This window comes from Armigeres subalbatus, chromosome 2, assembly GCF_024139115.2.
Source record: "Armigeres subalbatus isolate Guangzhou_Male chromosome 2, GZ_Asu_2, whole genome shotgun sequence".
Taxonomy (NCBI): Eukaryota; Metazoa; Arthropoda; class Insecta; order Diptera; family Culicidae; genus Armigeres; species Armigeres subalbatus.
Window position 1 is genome coordinate 183,285,884 of NC_085140.1, and position 25,832 is coordinate 183,311,715.

The 25,832-nt window shown below is 39.1% G+C and overlaps 1 protein-coding gene across 1 annotated transcript in view; it reads right to left on the minus strand.

Moving 5' to 3' along the window:
* Positions 1-13,988: 13,988 nt before the first annotated feature.
* The window catches only part of LOC134215591 (carboxypeptidase B-like), a 29,958-nt gene continuing 18,114 nt past the window's right edge, over positions 13,989-25,832 (minus strand). The window contains exons 3-4 of the mRNA XM_062694746.1: positions 14,824-15,102; positions 13,989-14,760 (exon numbers count right to left, since the gene is read on the minus strand). Of these exons, the coding sequence (XP_062550730.1) occupies positions 14,034-14,760; positions 14,824-15,102 (1,006 nt within the window). The 3' untranslated portion in view covers positions 13,989-14,033. The remainder of the gene's footprint in view (positions 14,761-14,823; positions 15,103-25,832) is intronic.

The window sequence follows — 25,832 nt, forward strand, 5'->3', positions numbered from 1 at the left end:
AAAAAACTGATTGTTTCATTTTCTTATAATTTTTCTCACCAGCACTGCAGAATCGGACATTTCGCTTGTTCTGCGTCCAACACGAAAAAGCTTGCACTTGCACTTGTATAGAATTCTTCAAAAACTAATCCAAGATCCAAGAAAAATGCTCAGCACTTAAAGGATATTTCAAGAACTTTTTTTCACCTCGGATTTAGCGATCGAACACTTGTATAAAAAAAAACTTTTCCCTTATGCAAGTATCAAAAATTTGACGCGTGGGAGAAAAAACGTCCGAATCGAATCAAGGCACACTTCAAACTCATTTGTCAGTTTTTTATGTGGAAACTCAAATTTTAGTTAATACACTGCTTCCTCCTGCGTATATCCTTGTGCAATTTATAATGTTCCCCAAAATAAGAGGACAATAATATGAAAACATATATCAATCTAAACTATAGGAGAATAATCATTCTAATGAATGATAATGATAATGAATTTAGAAAATATAATCTGAACAATAATATTATTAATATTATTACTTTCAAACCATACATCTTTAATAATTTACATGAGTAGTCAGCCACCATCCAGACGTAAAAATTGTTATGCATGCGGTTCCACTCTACAGTACTTGTTGGGCACTCCATTTCTTAACCTGTCTAAGGAAGAGCGTGTCAAATTCACTGTTTTTCATTTCTTATATTTGAAAGCTGTAAATTGAAAAGTTTGATTTATATAGAAACTTTCCACCATTTCCAACATTCCTGATAATATAAACCATTGTTTAACACCATAAATACCTTTCACTATCACATTTAAGACAAAAATATCAGAACCAGTGGCGCCGGGGGTGGGTAGGACAAGTATGACATGTCCTACGCACTAAATTTCCTGGGTGGGACAGTCAATGCATTGTCTTACCCATGATTCTGTTAATATATCATCCTCGAAATCATCATTGTTGTTATTTTAGTTTCAATACTGTCAAATAGGTCTGATACGTAGATTTACAAACATATTATCAAATATTAGGCAGCTTAACGTATTATTAGTGCAAACGGATTATTAGAAGTTTACAGAAAAGAAAGTTTCGTTGGAACCTGAAGGATTTAATAAAACCTAAGAAATCACAAACATCCTGAAGCCCGCATGAAATCTGGTAAACAAGAGGCTTTGAGCTCCCCGAAATGAGAAAAGTACGTTACGCAAAAAATGGTAAATTTCTCAGCTTTTTTTCCAGGCCTTTAAAAAAAACGCGAAAAAACCTTGTTGAAAATCCGCATAATAAAACGCGTAAAAATAGTCCCGTATGAAACGATGTGAAAAGTGACCCCAATGTATGTGCTAGTACGTAAAATACGTCTTCCTGTACATTATCTACATTCACTATCGTTTTGATTAAAAGAGCAACTATAAACTACGTAATATTCAATCATGGTAATTGGAAAATCAATATGTTCGGAAAATCGATGAAAATTTCACAATTTGTGGATTTGAGGATTCTGTCCGGAAGGTCCAGAAGTCCACATTTTTTCATATTCAGATTTAATTATGTGTAAAGCGAGCCTCGATTTCTCAACACTAGAACTCGGATTTCCCTCCATTTGTCCTACCCACGACTTGGAACGTGGATGCGCCTCTGATCAGAACAGATAGAATAATAGTAATACTATACAATACAAACTTATAAGCGACAGTCCAACAATCATTGACCAACTCCGCTCGCAGAGCAAGATAAATGTACTATTGCTCTTGGTAACCACTGTTACGACAGGGTGACTTTTTATTTTCGAACTGACACTCTCAAGTTCCATTCGCGTAAGAGACAGAGTCAAAAAAGAATATGATGAGTTTAATCAATGTAACATGATCAGAGGAATTAATGAAATGATCATCTTTATTTCAGCGTTCATGCAACGAATTAATTAAAATATAATATTGGGGTCGCATAATACTGCAGCAATAAATATGTTATAAATAGATAATATGTAGGTATTATTCTCATGTTATAAATACACTTTTCTCACACTTGCGACCATTCATTATCACGTTGTATCAGCCATGAAATAAAATTTCATTTTATTTCATCATGCCTTATTTCTATGAAACCATAGTGTGACCTTTCTGATCACACCAATATGAGGGAGGTTAGTTTTCAATTGAAAAATAATAATAAAAAAAAGTTGAAAACTCTCTTGGTCATACGTTTTCTAATTCATATTCACCAGGTTAAAGTTGTTCCAAACTTTCTTACCCTCCTAATATACCAATAGAGTAGAATCAGTCTATTTCCCGTGAATGTCTCTCTGACACAGCATTCTTCAAGAGCGACATGCGACAGGCTACGGATTCGTTGGAAGTCTTTTACAGCTCCGGGCAGCTAAAGCCTGTCCACGTTAAATTTCGGACACCCATCATCCAAAGCGATTTTTTAAAATTTTCACAAACCACTGAGAAGATCAATTTACATGATAGCTCAATCTCTCCGCTTTATGTGATTCGTTCAGCGTGTTTTTATTCTTGTCCAAAGTGATAAAATTGCTACAAATCAATTGGACATTGTCACAGTGTCCAAAATTTAACGTGGACAGGCTTTATACTAAGATGATACATGGGAAACGATTCCCCATGGGCCAGTACATGGGTTGTTGTATAATTGTACGTCCGGCACCGCCCTGGATGCAATTCGCTTCGGAAATCCGTTTCAAAGCTTCGGTCTTGCTGGTTTGATGGCTTTCAGCCCCAATAATTTCGGCCAAAGTCTATTATTGAAAGTTGATTTTTTTTTTGACGCGATGGAAATTTTGTATCCTAACACAACCACGACTTACTTCGATCTGCCCGAGGTTTCTATGCCAAGAATAGAGGTAATAAACTATAGAGGAAGATTGTCGCTGTCGTCACTGGCGAAACATCTTTTGCTGGCGAAGATAGGGCACTATATGTCAACGAAGGAAAAATCAGTACGTTTTGACAGATAGGTACTCAATATGTTTGGAAACGATAACAAAGGGAACCGCAGTGACAATCGTCCTCTATAGTTTATTACCTCTATTATGCCAAGTTACCATTTTTGTATTCGTGAGGCTAAATAACACGATGGTACTTTTATGCCCAAGGAAGTCGAGAAAATCTCAAACCCGAAAATTTCCTAGACCGGACCGAGAATCGAACCCGGCCACATTCGGCATGGTCTTGCTTTGTGACCTCGTTATAGGCGAGCATCTTAGCGCACGGCTAGTGAAGGCCCCATTGTATAAATCTACAATCTTCAAAATAGTTGATAAAATATATATTTACCTTGTCTAAATAGTTGTGCTTCAGTTGCTTTGGATCTTTGTTTCAAGATGTTAATGCTGCAACGAGAAAGAGCCAAATATTCAAATTGGTTGAGACTTTAGGTTAATAAATCTTACGTGAAATTCTATCAGCGACCGTTGAAGTTCTTGAACTTTTCACTGTGAACTCATTTTCTAGTTCTGCTTCGATTTATTCAGAATGAGTCAAACCAACTCAAAATAATAATTCTCAGTTACTCAGCGTTTGACGTCTCAGAAGAAGTTATTATTTTGAGTTATGGAACGTACACACGGTCAAGCAGTTCGACCAACATTGACTCCACCTCCCGTTTATTCAAACATTCATCAACTTTTATCAACACCGACACGAACAATCAATTTATTCGACCAACAATATCACACACGAACGACCGAAGCACCAACTCGAGCACCAACCATCAAAAAATATATGGGGGTTTGTGCAACTTCACTACAAATGCTCAAACATGTTAGGCGAACCTTGACTCCACCCCCGACAACTCAAACCAAAATCAAACCGTTTTAATTTTTCCCAACCGAGCCGCCAACTGTCAAATGGTTGTTCGAACAACTTACACGTTCCAACAAAGCAGCAACCGAAGCGTTTTCTTGGGGGTGGAGTCAATGTTCGTCGAACTGCTTGACTGGTGTACGTAGCATTAAAGCGACTCAAAATTGAGTTCAGTCGGACAAGCGTGAAGTTAATCAGTTCGATGCGTGATTTCTCTTGTTTCGGACAGCACAATGATCGCACGATCGGCCGTAATATAATGTTCTGCATCGCGCGGCCGGTAATAAGAGTCCTGTTCGGTCGTGTTGCTGCTCAGTAAGCAGACAGTTCGCGCGACCCGATTTTTTTTGTTTTGTGCGATCAAAATGAAATTCAATCAGTGCCTTTTTTCGTGTTTCTGCTCAGTAAGCAGAGAGTTCACGCGTTCGAGTGAGTAAATTAATTTGTGCGCGATCGGACGTGTTTTAAGAAGGACGCTGAATATTCGCGAAATCAGAGTTTGTGGTTCTGCTTTTAGTGTTTGGTGAATAAGTATGCAAATGAACGTATTTTGTATATGTTTCAAAACATTTGAAAGATCTGGATTACTTTGTTCTTCTTTGGACGCTTCGTAAGTAAATTAATTAATATATTTCAATATTTTTTCAGCATGTACTATTATTGACAAACGCTCTATATTGTCGAATAGAGCTTCCTATTATTCACCTTACCCACTAACACAAGTTTTCCTTCCCGAGACATCTATGAAGGTAGTATGGGTTCCCTGCATTTTCACTGGTAGATGTTGAACTAACATTCCTTCCCTTCTTTCTGTGATTGTAAAGGCGTGGTCAGGTATACAACTGCTACTGTATAGGAAAAGGTACTTATCCCAAGTATCAATTTGCGACAATATACAGTAGATTGCTCAGTTGAGCATTGTATAGCCACCCACGATTTGTACAATCACATATGCTATGCTATGTTATGCTATGATTCAATTTACGCTCCCCCGTTTTGGGCGCAAAAAAAAGTTTTGCAGTACAAATTTTATTTGACAAGTGTAAGAATTTATTCAAGATTCAAGTGGGTAGTATTCTGGATTTTAATTGATAAGGGATTACCGTTCGAAAAAGTCCAAACGTGAAAAGATTCTTAGATAAAAAAAATGAATGATGGAAACTATACCAAGCATATCCAAGTTTTAGATAAGACCTCTCGCAAGAAAGTGGATAACACCATAAAACAATCAATTTCTAATTCCTTCGAACAGCTCCCCCAAGAATGATCATCGCCGTTATTTGTTTTGTGTTAAGGCAAACCAAAATCCAGAAAACAAAATGCAAATAGATATAAATTTTTATTAGCCTGTAATTGTTTTCTATCATGACGCCCGGCAACATCTTTTTTCCATTTCCCCCTAGGGAAAAATAGTCACAAAAACTTTTCCAAGCCATTTTTCACCTCCGCCTCCAGCGCTTCATCAACTGCCAGCGACAGTTTCCACTTCCATGATCTTTTATCTTCTCTATAGCCGTTCGCTGTTCGTTTTTTATTGCGTTTGCTGCCCCTTCTAGTCAAAACTTCGTCTGCGTCCTTTTTGGTCGTTTGGAGTCTTCTAGTCAGTTCAGTGTACAACAGTGTCAATGCCATGCTCGGGCCATACTAGTCCGACTGCCAAATGCCTCCTCGAACATTGTTGAACGATATTATAGGCTTAAAAACTTTCTCATTCAACCTCGCAGAGCCAATCGGAATGGCATTGACCACCCCGGCAGCGCATACCCATTTGAGAGTTCAACGCTGTTGAGGTGAGTGCCAACAGCAGCCAGGGAGGTGCTAGGAAACTTTTTCTGTGGCAAAGTAATAGACTCGATAATACTCAATATTGAATTTGACGATAAATTTCTATCAATTATTCAACCGCAGATCGGAAAAGTTTTTTCTTCCGTAATGTACACGGGCGGCAGAGGAAAGTAGAGGCGTATTTGATGGCAGTATGAACAGATTAAAGTATGACCGATGGAGAGCAAAATTTGTTCCCGCTATTCTAGACTCCGGAGGAAAAAAAATCATCCGAAGCTAGCGATTTGATCAGTTCAACGAGAAAAGTTTGTCATATTCTTCCATTAATATTTATAAGACAATCTACAGTTCTGTTATAAATGGTTACAAGTCTTGAAGACAAGTTCATACTTTTTCAATTACAATCACTATTGCCATTTCTAATTTTGAGTCACATTACTAAAAAAGTAGCGTACCGTAATTTACGGATTTGGCTCATATTGTGAAAAACATCGAAAAATCATCATCTTCTCATAAAGCAAAATGCTGATTAATATTTTACATCATATTCATTCTGTAGTAGATACATGAAGGTACCCACATTTGAATTCACTGGTTCTTATCAGCTCAGATTGATAAGGTGCTCCAACGAGCAATATACATTCAGGCGCAGTTATTATTTATGGCGATAAACTTTGCCGCTATGCAGCCGCTACTCGATACTGAATTGTATTCCCATTGCATGAACTCGAAAATTGAGCTTATAGATGTAGTGGGGTTTTAATGAGATTTATCATAATTATACACTTAACGGTGGTTTCTGTTGATGCGTCGTGCTTTAAATATCATGATAAAAACCACTTATCCTAAGTTTTCGCTTGAAATACTATTGAAAACAATGATTTTTCTTAATAAAATTGACTCTTAAAGCTGTAAATTTCCAATAATAATCAATGTTTTAATAATATTTTCTTTTGTGGATCTACTAATACCTCCACTATTGATACCGTTATCCTATAAGAAAGAAACAGGAAGTTTTCGTAGATTGATAATTAGAGGAGTTTACAATTAATACTTCTTCTTCTTCTTCTTCTTATTGACATTACATCCCCCACTGGGACAGGGCCGCCTCACAGCTTAGTATTCATTAAGCACTTCCACAGTTATTAATTGCGAGGTTTCTAAGCCAAGTTACCATTTTTGCATTCGTATATCATGAGGCTAACACGATGATACTTTTATGCCCAGAGAAGTCGAAACAATTTCCAATTTGAAAATTGTCTAGCCCGGCACCGGGAATCGAACCCAGCCACCCTCAGCATGGTCTTGCTTTCTAGCCGCGCGTCTTACCGCACGGCTAAGGAGGGCCCCAATTAATACTTAAATGGTCACTAATGTTTGGGTTCCTGAAAACATAATTTGTGCAATGGGACAAGAGTGCAAGATGGCCATAAAAATAATATCGAAGAATTCATTCAAAAACTGAATATTTTACAAGATATGGCACTGGTACATGCTAAAGGTGTTTACTATCAAATTGACAATGATAACTTATTTATTTATTTCAGGAAATCGTAACATAATTGTAGCCTTTTCAATTGCTACCACAAGTAATGCATATATACGATAATTAGACTTCGTGTTTTTAGTCTTTTCCCTCATCTAACTGATTTACACTGCCAAATGCTGCTTAAGGTCCCTTTTAAAGTTAAACATTGAAACGTTAGACTTTATATTTAGAGGCAACTGATTCCAATATACAAAGCCTCGAGCGAACAGCGATTGACTATAATAAGTAGTTCAATGGTGTGGAATGAGGTAATTTCTATTTCGATCACTTCGCATGGGCTTAGCTTAGAGAATAAATAGTTAGGCTTTTGCGGCAGCATAATTTGAAATAATGTAACGCATGATCCACAGACAAACAGACAAAACACATTGAACATCCACTCATCAAATTAATCGTCGTTTAAACATTAACGACATCTGTTGATTTCAGTTAGTTGGGCAAATCACGAACCAGATGGCGGTAGTGAGCAAACGTCAAAGTCGAGCAAATTCGATGCGCGCGCCGCTAGTGAGTGATTGGCCATCTAATGATTATTTGAATTGATCAATAAATCAGTAAACGATGGAGATTTTATGTCTGTTTGTCTGTACATGATCTATACTTGTAAAAATTCGAAAAATTACATCCGATGAGAACCTTATGAAGATGGGAAACTCTAGAGTATCTAGATAAATTAAAAACGTATCTGATGCAAGCATTCAGAGCACACCTAAAATTATCAATTGAGGAAATCAAAGCATTAGTATAAATGAAATCACCATGAATGATAACTTATGACATATTATAAATATTTTCACATGATATCGACGTAATTAATGGACGTTCACTTCCCACTTCCTCCATGTTCAGCGATTGAATCTGTGAGCCCTGTAAGATTACGGATTCTTAGAAAATTTATGTTGATGTAGGTGATATTAGCAGGTGCAAAAAGATCGTCACCGATCACAAGCCAGTTTCGGCGAATAAATTCCGTCTTAGCGGAAAACGGACAACTGTGCCCATATCCATACTAAATACTCCACTCGGAGGGAACTTATATGGGCTTCCTGTTGCATCAAGGAGATAAAAAAATGTGTTAACAACTCAATTGAATCCGTGCAGTCGAGTAGCTGACGTGGCTTCTGCAATCTTGAGAGAAAGTTTCTTGTGCTTGGTTCGGAAACCGTAAATCCCAACCGGCTAGTTCGGTGTCTTGGTTGGATGGATGTTTTATGTTGTTGCGATCCGTTAGCTCAAAAGCAAGGTTGCATACATCACAAGGACCAATCCCGTTGCATCGTTTTTCAAGCTCCAAAATGTGGTTTACCAATTCCTCCTTCTGCTGCGCATTGAAAACAGGCTCTTAACGATTAAAAAATCATCTCCAAGCGTCAGAAGTATCCTACTTGAGCTTTAGCTAAAGACTAAAGGTTGCTTTTACTTAACAGATGTTTTCCATGGAACTTAGTGTTCTTCAGCGGGTCGCTTTACCGAAATGGCACGGACCGCATTGCCGCTTCAATTCTGGCCAATGGCTGACCTTTTTTGAGACGAGACGCGCTGATATTTACTCACCATTCAGCTTCACGGTGAACGCTATGTTTTCGTTTTTGACAGCTTCACTCTCGAGAAAAATAACGAACACAGCGGTGGCAATTTTGCCCCAATATTAACAAGTTTCATAAGAGTTCGTGATTGAACGTGTTTCGTATCGGACACGGATTCTGGTGTTTTGTTCTGTTTTTGGCGGTTGGAAATCAAACAATTAGTTCGCGATTAAATGTGTTTCTTATCGGACACAGGGTGTTTAGTTCTGTTTTGTCCGGTCGTAAAATGAATTAATTAAATTGCAGTTAAACATGTTTCGTATCGGACGCGGATCTGGGTTTTCAGTTTTGTTTTGTTCGGTAAGAAAGTAAATTAATAAGTAGGGGAGACCCCCAGTTCTGATTTCCGATTTCCACACAGACTCTCGAAAAAATAAAGTATTTATCTTTACTGATGTATGACAGTCCTTAAATTATTGTTGTTATTGATACACATCGATTTTTTGGAGTGCTGTCAAAAATCGACTTTTAATATATTCGGGAGAAATTGATCCCTCTCCAAGAACTTGCTTTGATAAAATTAGAAAGGTGCCCTCAGATTTTTCAAATATTTTTCCTTCAAAATACGCGGAATTTTCGAATTGCTGTGCGTATACATGGACGATTTTTGTCATTGAATTCGACAGCACATGCATTTTTAAAATTTGGAGAGACTTGATCCGCTTTCTATGATATCTGCCAACTCTTCATCAAATCTGTCAGATCTACTAAAAATTAGAAGCCTCAGAACAGATTTATATATTTTTTTAAATTTTGTTCGCATATTGAGACAATAACTTCAAATCCAAATATCCTAAAACTTTGATGGAATGTTGACATTTTCATCAGTACAGATCATAAAGCATATTTATGGCTTTGTGCTGTGAAACACGAAAGCATTTGGTCTCTGTTATGAAAATTTGTTCAAATTTTGCGTGGTTAATAAAAAAAATCTTAAGAAAGGTCAAAACATACAAACCGCCCCACAGTGTTTTCTAACCCAGGAATTCGCGATCGAAAATTATTATTATTATTATCGTCTTTATTTAAGAGGTTTTCAGCCCTTGGCTGGCTCACCTCTGGTATCAGATATTTAGATATTTAATGGCTTTCGGACCGGAGGGGTTTCGATGCAATTTTGTAATATTAAATAAAAAAGGATATCTTCAGTGTTCCATCATGGATGGTGCGTATTCCGGAGGGTGTCCATTGTCGTTGCGGGGTCTATTGGGGTTCCAGGGTTAATTCGATTTGTGTTCCATTTTTTTGAGAGAGTAGTCCAATTTCGTTTCGGTTTATTTTCGAGGGGTTCAGGTCGTGTTCCGTGGTTTCTTGAGAATAGTCCAGTTTCGATGCGGGGGTCTTCATTCGTTGGGTTGTCGTGGTGTGATGCCAGGTTTTCTGTTATATTCTAGTGTAGAGGTAGGCGTCTTTGAGGAAGTTGATTGTGTTCCTCTCGTCCAGCGGGTTGTTTTGCAGGGCCGAGTAGGCATTGGAGATGTTGTTGTTGGTGCGGGCTGTGTGGTAGATCGGGCATGTGCCGAAGATGTGGTTGATGTTCAGAGTGCAATCACACTCCTCGCATCTGTTATGTAAGCTGGTGCCACCCAAGTTATGGGTGACGTTGGTGTGGCCCGTTCTCAGCCTGGAGAGCACCACTTGCTCGCGACGGTTGTCGCTGTCGTTGCCTGGTAGGGTCGAGTTCTTCAGCATGCGACAGAAGTTTCTTTGCCGTCGCCAGTCGTTTGCCCATGCTGTGGCGATTTCTGTTTTACCCACAGTTTGGCGTCCGCTGCCGGGACTTCTCTGCTCATAAAGCCGTCGGTTCTTCCGAGATTGGCCAGTGCGTCTGCATATTCGTTGCCGGGTATTCCTGCGTGGCCGGGTACCCAGAGGAGCGTGGTGTTGCGGTTGGCTACTGATTCGGCGATCGAAAATGGTTTGGCCTTGAAAAGTTGATTTTAGAGGCTCAGTGACTTCGGAGAAAAGTTTCAGTATGTTAGCTCCATATTTCGGGAAAAAAATTTTTTTTTGATTGATCCCCCTAAGAGTGAGATGAAAATTCTCTTTCCTTCAATTATGAAGATACATCATTGGTGTCTTCGAGAAAGTTGTAGAAAAAGTTTCTACGAAAAATTTTGCTATATAAACTTTATTTTTATTTACTATAGAAATCGAGATATGGGTCGTTATTTATGAACGACCACCAAAAATCAGGTTTTTCACGATACTTTCGTCAATATATTTTTTATATTTTTCAAATGTTCTACAAAGATGTCCGTCGCAATAAAAATAATTCAATAATGAGCATTTTGACATCAACTGCATACATTTAGATGCAAAATGGGGCAGAATTTTAATTTTGAGATTGAAAGTATAACTCAAGCACTAATGGTTGCATTGCAACATATATGTGACTGAGCTTGCCATAAGTGCCGTATGGATATACATATTTTTATTCTTGTTGTTGTTATATATAAAAATGAATTTAGACTGTATTCCGCATAACTAAGAAACGACTGGATAGATTTTCTTCATTCCTTCAGCAAATTTTCCAAACCACAATCCATACTCCAGTAGTTTTCCAGACACGGTTTGGGATTTTCCAAGCCACAATCAATTTTCCAACGGTCATCCAGACGCATTTTGTAGCAATGCTTTGGGATTTTTTTAAATCATCAAATATTTTAACACATTAGCACATTAACCACTTTTATTCAACTCACTTTTTGAAATCAGCATCAGGATCCTGGCTGGATCGCCAAAATGTGTGGCCCCAAATGGCCGGAGCGAAATGCAATGACAGCAGCTCTCCGTGGGCGCATGTGCACACCACGAAGATCTGACGAGAAGGGCCAGATGGTAACTTACTCAAACCCCACAGGCCGTGCGATCCTGCACCGTATTGCTTCGTTGAGAACTATCTTTATCAAGGGTTTGATAAGGAACTCACTCGATCGATTTGAAGATAAAACCAACCGAAGCCTGCGCCTTCAAAAACAATCAAAATTTTACGGTCTCGACGATGCAAAAAAAACCCAGATTAATCTAACTAGCAGTGATGATGCCTTTCTCGTGCATTATAAAATATATTGCAAGAATCACATTAGAAAGGTCAAAAAAGCTCTTTAGGAGAATAGATCACATTTTTTCGATCATTTTGCATGTTTTTGCATTAGTTAAAATGTATTGCCACCATCTCCAGAATTTTTTTTTTCGATTTTGAATTTTTTTTCCAATGGGGGACCCTTGGGAAAAAACAATGATTTTTCAATAATTCCAAAATGCAATGTCCGATCGAGCCAATTTTCAATAGCAAACAATGGGACCGCATTCCCCGTCGAATGCAACTTGTTGCGAGTAAATCGGATAATGCTAAGTTCCAAAAAGTGTGTCTACAAAATTTGTACACATACACACATACACACACACACACACATACATACACACACACACATACATACATACACACATACAGACATCACCTCAATTCGTCGAGCTGAGTCGATCGGTATATAAAAATCGGCCCTCCGGGCCTCCTATCAAAGTTTTGTTTTTGAAGCAATATTATAGCCTTTACGTACACTTAGTGTACGAGAAAGGCAAAAATATTTGATTTTATAAAATTCTAATATTTTATTTATTCGATACATGTGAAATGTAATATGTTTCTTAGTGGCATTTATCACTAACTATTAGTATAGAAAATGGTAGGGTAAGACGGTATATAATATTTCCATACGAATCTTATTTTTAGTTTTTCCCGATTTACTCAACCTTACCCATGATTTTGGAATAAGGAAATATTATATAAACCCGTCGGAAACGATAACGAACATATCTGCTGAAGAAATGAAGAAAATCTATCCATCCGATTTCGAGTTATGCGGATACGAACACAGACCATTTCATTTTCATTATATAGGTAGAAAAAGAAGATAGATTAACCACTGAGAATAGTTATTTTGTTGCCCAACTGAATGTTCCAGTGCAAGTTTTGCGGACAGTATGCTAGAGTCGCAGAATGTTAAGCAAACAAACATTAAAAGTTACATCAAAACTATAACTTTTTGTATTTTACTATTATTTTCATTATGTACTGTTATTTTGTACTATTATTATGTACTATTACATTATGTACTATTATTTTCATTATGTCATTATTTCATAATGTAATACAAAAAACATTAATGTAATACAAAAATAACATTATGTACACATTATGTAATTCAAAAATACTCCCACATTCACATAGTATGATGGTTTTACAAATATTAAAAGGTACCAACTGATTTTTACCCTTGGTTAGTTCTAGGGTAAGACGGTATAATGCGCCCCACCTGGCCAAAACGCCCCCCTTTGATTTCTAGAAAACTATAACTAATTAAGGGTCAAAATCAGTTGGTACCTATAAATATTTGTAAAACCATCATACTGTGTGAATGTGGAAGTATTTTTGTATTACATAATGAAAATAATAACAAAATACAAAAAGTTACAGTTTTGGTGTAACTTTTAATGTTTGTTTGCTCGACATTCTGGAGCGACGCTAGCATACTGTTCGCAAAACTTGCACTGGAACACTCAGTTGGGTAACAAAATAACTTTTGTCAGTGGTTATGCTGTTACTCTTAGGGACCGATCTAACGCTGTAAAGGGAGGGGGTCAGGTTACGATTCGTACAAATAAATTAAATCATTCATACAAAAAGTGTTAGGGGAGGGAGGGGGCTATCTATATCTCAGGTGTTTTTAAACCGATTTTTTAAGGTTTTTTAACGTTTGCGTGCGTTTTGACAGTTTTGCTATTGGAAAACTGTTAAAACGCACGCAAACGTGTCCATTCTACTCCGCTCTTTAGGCTTGGTAATATATGACATTATCATGATAGGAGATGATATTGACAAAAACACCAAAAAATATCAGATACAATAAGCGTAGCTACTAATCGAAAGTTTCCGCAAAAGTTTTGCAGAAAATAAGAGATCTCATATCATTATCACTGAGAAAAGAGGTTTACCTGACTGCTTTACCATTCAAGGCTCTAAGACACGATGTCCATTGGATCACATCTGTAAAAGCAGTACGTCAATGCCAGATTATATGTGACGCGGCACCAAACAGAAATAGTCAAAATATGATTCCATCACGATAGGATACGTCTTTGGGTGCCATCTCAATGCTAATGACGTTAACTCACCCATCGCAACAAGTTCACATATCCGAGGGGAGAGATTTTTATGGCATTTCATTCGTAAAATAAGCATAGACATATAAATATGAATTTTGCAATAACCAATGTATCTTACCATGCAAACCATTTTATTATGAATCCAATTCGGGCTCTGGCACTGAAAGTGATAGCTTACCAGCATACTTTCCAAAGGTTTTGTAGATTTCCATAGTCTCGACAGTTACCTTACCCAACTGTGACGCCGGTAGATCAAAACCTTCCACTCCACCTCCAGTAAGCTCAATCGTGTAAGCAAGCTTGGCACCATTGCTGTAAGCGTAATCGTCTGTAGCCCCAGAAGCCTTGTACAAAACTTCCGCCGAATTTCCAACTATCCATTCTTCACCTCCTTTCGCTATGATGGCTTGTTGCGCTTCTCTGCCCAAAGTATCATGCTCCTCCCAGTTACCACAACGTAAGAAGTCATATCCCCATGGCCACAGAATCATCTCACCGTGCGTATGCACTGCAATATAAATCACCATGGCTGATTTGTACTGCTCCATCAGTGACATCATGGCTTGAGTTTCCGATTCCGTGGCAGCTTGCATTCCAGCGAACGTGTTGGTACAGGCATTACTGGTGAAAGCCCACTTGAACGGGAAGTTACGATTCAAGTCAACTCCGGCACATAAGATGTTATTCTGAACACGGTTCTTCCTCCATAATCTGTTAACTTCGTGCGTATATACATACCCATCCGGATTCAGCACAGGAATGATTACGTAATCGGTATTTTCCAGCTGTTCCGTGTACAACTCTGGGTTGTTGACTAGTTGTTCAATCATGTACATGACCGACATAACGCCGGCCCATTCACTAAAGATGACATGCAATATTATAGTTTAATTTTAAATAGAAAGTTACGAAAAGAAAACTCACCGTGCATGAATTCCAGCATCCATGAACACAATCGGGCGCGTTTTAGTCACTTCGCCTAATGTTGATATCGTCAAAGCCTTGATCGGTCTTCCTTCAGGCGTTTTTCCAATTTCGAAAGTTTTTACGTTTGCATTGCTTTCCGCCAGTCCGTCAATATATGCGTAGATCTCATCCAATGTCCAATAGTGATCAAAATCTACGGTGGCTTGCGTAGCGTCGACGTTTCGTTTTGACCGTTTATAGAAATCATCATTATTACGACGTTCTTTATCCAAAATTCTAAAATCCGAAACAAACAACGCATTCAGTTTAAAGTTCCAACATATGTGCAGGAGCGTGTGCGGTCGATAACAATTTTTGGCGTCATACCACCGCCGCTTGTAATAAGTCGCCTGATTATAATAACATCCGAACTCCCCTGTGTCTATCATTTAAATTGTCAACAGTAATGCTGTCCAATGAGCAGCTCGAAGTAGCTCGAAGTTGTTCTCGTCCTGCTTGTTCTTTTTTGTCAACAAATGGGTATGAGCAGGACAGGGAGAAACTTCGAGCTACTTCAAGCTCTCATTGGACAGCACTAGTGTGTCGTTAAGATCATCGAATATCAAGATAATAAAATTATAGTTCTTTCGTTAAATCCGGCATGTTATATGATTCGTAGTATCACAGACCCTCGATTCTCATCAGGTCGAATTGTCTGCAGTGGAAGTTCCGGATGTTGGTGCTCCTCTGGTGGTGAAAGTTAACGACGAACGATCGAAGCAGCATCCTATTTCTCGAATCAGTGGCAATATGTTGGCAATATCCAGGATGAGGGCCGGATTTATCCGGAAGGGGGCCCCAAAATGTACAAAAAAGGTTGGTTTTGGAACATAAGATTTGTGGGGGCCCGGGGCCACTCCCCCTCCCCCGAGCCCCCCTAAATTCGGACCTGTCCAGGATACACAGACTCCACACGCAAAAAAAAGCGTTCATGAATTCCTGCACTAATAAGTTCCCTAGCAGCACAATTCACGTTGATTTGGTTGCAATAACTCATATATGACCAAATTCGGTCATATATGAGTATCATCAACTGATTTACAACATGTGTGTTGCTCGGGTTTACAGTGTATTTTGAGTTACGGTTTCAGGAACAACAGTCACGTTTTCTAGAATGTTCTGGGATACGTTCTGGGACCCATGACTTAAATCGCAGTGTATGTTTGCTGATTCACGAATTCGGGAACGCTTTATTTGCATGCAAGGGCTATTTAACTGGCATCGCTATTCGCCTTCACCTCAAAAAGAAGATCCTCACGTTGCGATGCGATAGCGGTAGTCTGACGGATCATTTCTTGACAGTCGAGCGTATCGTTCAGTAATATAAATCGACTTGTGTAAAGTGTGAGGATATTATGGGATATGGGTGCTATTAACATTCGAACCAAGTTTTCCTACAGTCGTGACGGCCCTCAAATTTTGAGAACTGACGCTTGCCTAATGAATAGATCAAACGAAAAAATGAAGCTGTTTTTTTCCGGCAGAGCGAAAGCAGAAGTAGTCGCTTTAGTGATAGTGACGTATATGCAAAGCACGAGAAGAAGACGAACAATTGTAAGTGTTACGGATATTGTCGCGAAGGACATAAAATCGTAGATAGCCTGGAGAAAAACAGTAAGAAGAAGGACTCTATGAAACTGACCATACTCTCCGATACACATTTGAGTAAACATGACAAATATGAGTGATTATGACAGAGTTCTCTGAAAGATGCGAACATTTGGCGAACAATCGGCAGCTGTTTAAGAATATCTTTCCGATGAAGAAGCCGATGTACATATCCGTGGCCAAGAAAGAAAAACCCATCATTGCTCGAGCGTACAGAGATGCTAAGCTGTCCGCCATTGTGGGTGAAGCTAGGCTGATGCCATACTGGGGCGAATAGAAGAGTTGAGAGAGAAGCGAAGCGTCCGCGTGCAAGCTACCTCAATGAGCGATGTATGGAAATCGCTTATACCTGGCATAGTGGAAGCCAGTGTTGTCCTACACTCAGGGCAAAAAATTCTGCTCTTTGATTTTACTCCATCTAAACGATTTTATAGTCTCAACTAAGTATGTTCAACTAATAGAAGGATATTTGGATTTTCTAAATGTCATGGCAAACTGTCAAAAAACTGCACTCCAGAGCCACAGGAGCGCGCGCACTGAAAATACACTGGAGTGTTTTCACTGGAGTGTATTTTCAGCGCGCGCGCTCCTGTGGCTCTGGAGTGCAGTTTTTTGACAGTTTGCCATGACATTTAGAAAATCCAAATACCCTTCTATTAGTTGAACATACTTAGTTGAGACTATAAAATCGTTTAGATGGAGTAAAATCAAAGAGCAGAATTTTTTGCCTTGAGTGTAGGACAACACTGGTGGAAGCGATGTGAAGAGGCGAGAAGCGGTAGCAGAAGAGGTGAAGCAGTTCTTAGAGTGCTTTGCCGCGCGAGATCGCAAAGGATTACTTCTGTATGTTTGTTGATTTGAGTTTGCCCTCGTTCGCTCTTGTGTAAAATGGCTGTGGGTGAAAAGTATTATGGCAGAGGCAAGCAACATTGTTTAGTTTCACTTGTCATAAGCCGAGTTTGTACAATCCCATTGAATTCCACCACTTAATTGTATCTTGACAGATACGTATTTCGACCTCAACAGTAAGGCCGTATTCAGTGTCTCGTACTTGACTCGACTCGACGAAGTCTCTTGACTCGAAGTATTATGGCAGAGGCAAGCAACATTGTTTATTTTGTTAATGAAAACATTAAAATATGTATGGTTAAAGCTATCTGATGTATTTCATAGTAGCAGTACTCATTAAAATTGAGAATATCCCGGCGCAGTCCATAAGTTTAGAAACATTTTGAAACAAAAAGCACATATTTCGCAAACGGATGTAACACTTGTTATTTTAATATCGTTCTCGTATTTAGGATAAGCTTCAAATGATAGATTTTTCACACATCTGTAATGCGCGTTTGAACCGGAAGAAATTGTTGTGTTCAATCGCTTTGATATTTGATTTTACATTGAAGTTGGTTTTTACGCGGGAGATACGTACCGTGTATCTTGAAATACCCGTAAAACTGCGTAAATCTAGATAACCGCGGAACAAACAACTTCAACGAAAATCGGGTTTGCGCAATTTTTGTTTATGGCCGCGTATTAAAACTTCGGGAACAATCCGATAGATAAGGAAATTGTTGTCCCAATTTTTTACCGGCCATTGGTGGAAAATGGTTTCCCTTTTTTCTGCGGATTTTTGGAATTTGCGTTTGTTTACGCCGTTTTTTAAAAAGGTTGGGAGCCGAGACAAAACGATTTTTGTGGATGCTGTTTTTATGAGGTACGTATCTCTCGAGTACAAATCAACATCAGTGTATAGTAATGTCGTAAGACAAACATCCATTACTTAACGCTTGAAGGGGCAGGATTGTTGTCGGCGAAGTGTGACGATCCATACATAATTTTCAGATGTTTCATACAAAAAGTGTGACGGAGGGGGGAGGGGTGTGTTTTAAAATTTCCCGTTACGTAATTAATGGATCTGATATAGGAGCAAACGTAAAATAGGAATAAAACATGGCCCAAAAAGTTTTACCATAGCTACGCCCTACGTCTGTTTGTATGTGGTGATAATCTATCGCTAACTTCATAAAATCGGTTTTCAATTGCGACATTCTATAAATCTCCCCAACACTCTTCTTCTTTGTGCTAAATGTGCTTGGAGAAGCAAAATATTCTCCATCTGACGAAATCCATGTTTTTACTCGGTTTTTACACTTGTAGGGTAAAGGATGTATTTTGGACCACCCGTAAAAGCGCTCTTATTTTGAACCACCACAGGGAATTTGCACTCAGTGGTTCAAAATATGAGCACTGGATCTGGTGGTCCAAAATACCTCCCTTACCCTATTTGTTGCGAGATCAACACTCTGAAAAACGCTTTCAGAATGTCATGGCTCGCTTTGATCGCCGCTTCACTTCGCTTTGCTTATCTAAAACCTCTTCGCTTCGCTTCTCTTCGCTCCCAGTATGTCATCAGCCTTACACTCAAGAACATTTTTTATAAATCGAAAGCGCGTGTGAGTTCCCTACCAGTTGTTGTGTTGTGACTATATCGAGCGCAGCTCGGACATTGTTGTCAATGGTGAGCGACTCAATAAACTGTACGTGCTTAATTTCTACATTGGGGGATGCAGTGCTTTGTTCTTGTGGTAAAGTTATATTTATTTACACCATCTCCACGTTAAACTGCACTTCCCGTTGACGGGAACGACGTACTACAACAGAGACACTTGCCTGACGCAAAAGATCTGGACAGGCTGCCTGGTTGCCAAGTATATCGAAGGCGAACATCCTTTAGAGGAAAGCTCGGCGTTGGTCTTATTAAGTAAATCTCGTAGGAACCCAATTTGAAAAGGGACTGTGTTATTTGGCATAAAGTCACTTGGCATAACGCCATTTGGCATAAGGTCATTTGGCACAAAGGCCATTTGACATAAGGACATTTGGCATAATTTAAAACTGCAATAAAATAGTGGGTCATTTGGCATAACGGACATTTGGCAGAATTTGGAACTTTAAAGGAGAAAAAGTTATTCGATATATTATTCTCATAAATGAATTAGAACGAGGATATGTTCTGATCAAGGATTTAACTTCTCATTTCATTATCATTTAGTATTTAGCCAAAAACTTATTCCAGAGGGGGATTTCTGTAATGTGTTGTATGATGGGCTTCTGGAGCTATGTTCCCTCTACCACTTGTCTAAAAATACATTGCTCTATGTTTCATATTTGCAGCGTGAAACGCTAGTTTCACTTAATATACTAAATGATAATAGCGTTGATTGTTTTTTCTTGTTAAAAATTTTCTTGTATCATGGCGACAATATTTATTCAATTTGATGTGTAGTATCGAGTGCTCCCTTCCAGATAATAACACTTATTATCATTTAGTATATTTAGCAATACTAGCATTACAAGCTGTAAATATTAAACATAAAGCAATGTACTCTTAGACAAAGTGGTAGAAGGAACATAGCGCCAGAAGTCCACCATAAAACACTTCTTGGAATTCCCCCTCTGGAATGAGTAACTGGCTGACTAAATGATAAGTTCAATCCATGGTTCTGATAAATTTAGACTGATGGTAGACATTTTACCAAAGGACGGACAAATGAAACAGCAGAACTACTTCCGAGGAAAAGATCACATCCATCAATCCAGGCAAACGGTTACTTCCAAAAAAGAAATCTTATGTCTCGTTGATTGATGCCAGACAAACATACTTTTAAAGAAGGTATCGAAACCAATATTGCCACAATCCAGGCAAACGTCTACTTTCAAAGAAGCAATCACATCAACCATTGCCTTATTCCAGGCCAACATCTATTTTGAAAAAAATGGATTAAATTCACCAGTGCTTTATTCCAGGAAAACGCCTACATTCAAAGGATGAATCACATCCACCATTGCCTTATTCTGAGCAAACTCCTACTTTTAAAGAAGAGATCATATCCACTATTGGCTTACACCGAGAAGGCGTCCACGTTTAAGAAGAAATTACATCCACCATTGCCATAATGTGGGGAAAGGCTTATAGGATTCGAAGGGGAAGGAATCGAAGGCTGGATCCAATACTGATGTGTTCTGGAACCCGTTAAAATGAAACAATTTCGAAGACGAGAGTGATGAACATGAGGCAATTACAAGTGATACAAATGGGTAAGAGGAACCAGATAGATTCTAACGATACTTTTGCGGAGGACAATTGTAATTACGATAGCTGAGCTGTCAGAACAATCCGAAATGATCAAACAGAAGAAGAACCAGACGATGTCGACATGTCGTCAACCCCGTGAAACAAGCACTAGTTCTTGAAGCCACCGTTTGTTGGTGTGGCGCAAGTGCTGTTCTTGAAGTTTAAAGCTCCGTTCATATTGCACCGATTACATTTCGCGCGGATATTTAATGATCGCAACATGATTTCGATCGTAAAAATTTAAATTTCAATAACTTATGTTATACCCAAGCAACCAGAAGTTCAGATTTTACTTAAATTTACTCTTAACCGAACTAATTGGTTCACTATGTTTCACATCAAGTTCCAAGCATCCTTAACGGAACTTTAAAGTTCACTTTTACGCTCCCACCATACAGAAAATTACTTAAAATGATAGCTGATTAAGCCAAAATAGCCCTTGTTATCCGAACTTCTGGTTGCTTGGGTATTGCTCTGTTTTCGTCATTTATCCAGCATTTTACGTGCTGTAATAGCCGCCACAATTTAATTATCATCGAAATCATCCGAAATTATCACCGAAAAAAGCCAATAAATTCATTTCGATAGCCGCCGCAACTTAACATGTCCTGGTAAGGTGCAATCTATTTGACAATTGTCTTGAGTCGTTTGACATCGCAGCGACAGCCCTGTCGTCGTAAAATATGAGCTACTTAGTCGCCTATTTTTAAGGGGGCGCTGATACAATGAGGTGGTTAATAGGGCGCATATTCGAAAACTACGGATGTCCGTGGGATTGGGGATTGAAAGTTCGATTCGTGGAACTGCAAATCTCTCAACTTCATCGGGAGCACACGGATGCTCGCGAATGTGTTGGAAGGAATCAATGGTGTGAAAGTTTAGTCCTTTATAATCATACCAGCTACTAGAGATGGCTCGACGAAGAGTGATTCGGGAGAAGAAGGACGCATCGCGGGCGGTCGCGCTGTAGCAAGAATCCCGGAAGAACGTGGAACGCTATAGACGGGAATGGAGACAACAGACCCACCCCTTCCACCTCAAGAAGGCCGCCTGGAAGAAGTCAAGTGCGAGGAGATGGTGCTGTTTCTAAAAACACACCAGTTTTATCAGAAGCTCACCATAGACCGCAAAGGCTCCATGTTGCGGCGAGTTGTGCAGGATTAAGTATGAGAGCATTTTGGCGTATGAAAGGTAGAAGCAACACTTCCAGGAAAAATTAAATGGCGCTGAGAGCACAAGCAGTGAGGGTCAATGCAGCAGAAGAAACGACTACATCAGTTAAGTGGACGATGGAAACCTACCAGCCCACATCTAAAGCACAATACAGCAGCTGGTAAGGATAATATCGGAACTAAACTCATCGAGATGAAAGATGTCCACTTATTTGCAGAGACTGATAGTCTGAATCTAGAATTAAGAACAGTTTCCCTAGGAGTAGAAGGAAGGGGTTAGAACAATCAAGCAATCATGATCTTAAATGCTGCCTATGAAGTGATATCCCAAATCATCTTTCGGCATCTGACACCAATAGTGAATGAGTTCGTAAGAAGTTATCAAGCCGGCTCTTCGAAAATATTGTTAATGGTTATAACCATTTAAATCACTAACATTAAACGTATTTTCGGTTTGTTATTCGGTGTGCAAAAGAACGGTGTGTAGAGGCGAAAAATGAACCACGAGCTCGCCCTAACCAACGGCGCACCCAGTATCCATAAGATAGCAAAAGCTGAAAGAATACGATGGGCAAGGGTTGTTGCAAGAATGCCGGACAGCAACCCTGGAAAGATGGCGAAGACCTTCAATACGACAGGCGGAAAGTGCAGCGAGCTAGATGGGCAAACCTGTTAAAAACAAAGCAACCGAGGATGAAGCTAACTATTGTGAATTTTAAGACTTATATGTACCTATGTTTCTTACCGCACCTCTCCGCAAAACCAAAATTTTAGATATTGATATACTGGAAACGAGGTATGAAGCGTACCTCATTGCCTTCTGCCAAGTCGATCGGGCTTACGTGCCCGGCTTACCACCATCGTCCGATTTGTGCAGTGTGAACATTGAATGGTTCTCCCAACAACTGATGTAATCTGTGGTTCTTTTTCCTTTTACACATACAGTATTCATTTTGCAACCCACCATTCCTGCCCATAAACGCATATTGGAAAAATTTCGAAGAATTCGACTAACAAAATTCTTTGTGCAATTTTTGGCGAATTTTTGGAAAATTATCTAGATTTTAATACTAATACGTTTCACAAGGGCCCCTTCTTAGCCTTAGCCATCGCGCTTCGGAGTTTTTGAAAAACATCGTTTTTTCTCCATTTTTCCAAAGTTCGTTGAAAAAAATTCAAAATCGATTTTTTGTTTTCAAAAACTGCTGTAATGCATTCAAATGAACGCAAATAAATGTGAATTGGTGGAAATAACTGAATCTATCTCCCTAATGTTCAATTTTGACCTCTCTTATTTGCTTTTCTTGTTACATTTTATAATACATGAAAAAGGCACCATAACCTCTAGGTGTGGTAGAAGTGCTGTAAGTGCAGTGAGAACTAGTAATTACGGTTCAATTGAAAATTCTGGAATCACTGTTCAACAAACTATTGTCGCCGCTATGACTGATTGCCGATGTCGATAGCATAGAATAGTGCGAGTGGTTGATTGCCGATGGTCAAAGCTCTAACGAATTTTCCTCTGAAATTATCAAGATATCTCACTTCCGCCTTTTATAATGATTCCTATTCGCATATAACACTAGATACGCACTGGGTTATATAATCCGGAAGTTTGTTTATGGATCCATTGTCCAATTGATAATGGTAGCATTAACAGCCGGGCTTATAGTAAGTGAAAGTGGCCTCGGACTGGCCATAAAATACTAGGCAGTCTGAAATGGGCCCCTGGATCTGCAGTAGAGTTAACACCTTCTAACTCCCGGATTAAATCTATCTGTAAAACAGACAGCTTTCTTCCATGACATCACTGCCAGCCAGTGGGGATTAGAATGGGCAACCACGCAGGAAGGCACCATAACCTCTAGGCACCATAACCTCTAGGTGGATAATTCTGGGTTTTCATAATTCATTATCGCAATCTGGGAAACTGCTACCGGAGGAGTGGAAGGAACGGGTCATTGCGTCGAAGACAAAGTACATGCAAGTGGGCGGAACCGAGCGTGACGAGGTGGTCGATGAATTCGTCTACCTTGGATCCTTGCTAACGGCTGGTAATAAAGTTAGTCGTTAAATGCGAAGGCGCATCATCTGTAGGCCTAGTACGGGCTCCAGAAGAAACTGCAGTCAAAAAAAATTACACCCTCATCAAATGTATCATGTACAAAACGCTCATAAGATCAGAAATCCTCTACGGACATGGAACTTGGACCATGCATGCTTGAGGAGGACTTGCAAGCACTCGGAGTATTTGAGAGACAGGTGCTTTGGACCATCTTTGGCGGTATGCAAGAGGACGATGTGTGGAGGCAATGGATGAACCACGAACTCGTCCAGCTCTACGGCAAACATCGGGTATCATCAGCATGGCATGTTTCAAGAATGCTGGATAGCAACCCTGCAAATATGATGTTCGCTTTCGATACTGCTGATACATGAAGGCGCAGCGAGCGAGGTAGAATACATTCGAGGATGGAGAGATGTGGCTTCAAAACGTGAATTGTTGCGTCAAATTGTTGATTCAGTGTTATCTGTTGAAGTGTTAAAGCTAAATTCAAGAATGAATATCGCGCAGAACAATCTTCAAATTCAATTTTAACCTTGGAATTGCTTTGAACATTATCCTATGAACGGTTTTCGGCAGTGAAGTAATCAATTACGAAAAGAATAGTTTTACAAAATATTTTGAGTTTTAGTGGAATGTCTTTATTTGTCAGTAGCAGACCCGACGAACTTCGTTTCGCCTAAAACCGTTCGTGTTATTTCGAAATTTCTGTTTCATTTGTATGGGAGCCCCCCTTTCCAGAAGAGGGAGGGGTTTCGAACCATCTTAAGAACCTTCCCCGGTCCCAAAAACCTCTGAATACAAATTCACGCCGATCGGTTCAGTAGTTTCCGAGTCTATAAGGTTCAGACAGACAGAAATTCATTTTTATGTATATAGAAGAAGATAAGATGAGTTCATCTTCTTCTTCATTGGCATTACACGGGACATTGCTGCCTTGCAGCTTGGTGTTCATTAAGCACTTTAACAGTTATTAACTGCGAAAGCCAAGCTACCATTTTTGCACCATTTTTGATGATACACGATGATAATTTTATTCCCAGGGAAGTCGAGACAATTTCCAACCCGAAAATTTCCTAGACCGGACCGGCAATACGAACCCAGCCACCCTCAGCATGAAGAAGAATTTGAAAATAAGCTTTCAATATTTTTGCTGCCCACTGCATTGATAAGGTTTCAAAAACTTTCAAATGAAGTGAATACACAGGATTCTGTTTTTACACGATTTTTTTTTCGCTCGTATTTTTGATTGTGTGACTTCAGTCACAGAATCCAGTGTAATTTATATTTAATACGTCTATTATTGACAATGGCGACTCTACCACAGGCGCTGTCAAGACAATCATTATATAGATAACATAAGGATCTCTTCTAACGGAGAGTCCTAAAAACGTTTAAGTTATAAAGGTAATGTGTACATTATGAACTGTTAGAAAGTTGAAAAATTCATCATCCTTACCCATTAAAGAGCGGGCAATTCAGTCAAACACCATTAAAAAACAGATTGATCCGCCTAGCGGCGATGATTGTCGTGCATCGTAAAATGTAATGAAAAAATCATCAGTTTTTATCCAAATAAGCTAAAATTTTCAGAGGGCACGGAAAATATGAGACAGAATCGATTGAGCATGGTGAAGCAAAATCAATTATAGAAACACTTCATACAGATATAGAAGAAGATAGATTTTTTGTATAGCTTAACTTGAACCTGTTACTAATACAGCTATACCTGTACATCGACCCTATTGATTTTAAAATATGTTTCTTTATTTCGGTTAAATGCTCCCCCGAACACACGCTACGCGGCTATCGCATTGATTCTATCACTGGATCGTTGCATTCTATAGGTTAAAATAACGCTTCGGTACCATCGCGACAAATAGTCGCCGCAGTCGTCCAGCGATAGTGACAGTGCGTTGTGTTTGGGGAAATTATAAGCACGTCAGGTAATCACTGATGATTGTAACTAACCAATGAAATAGCAATA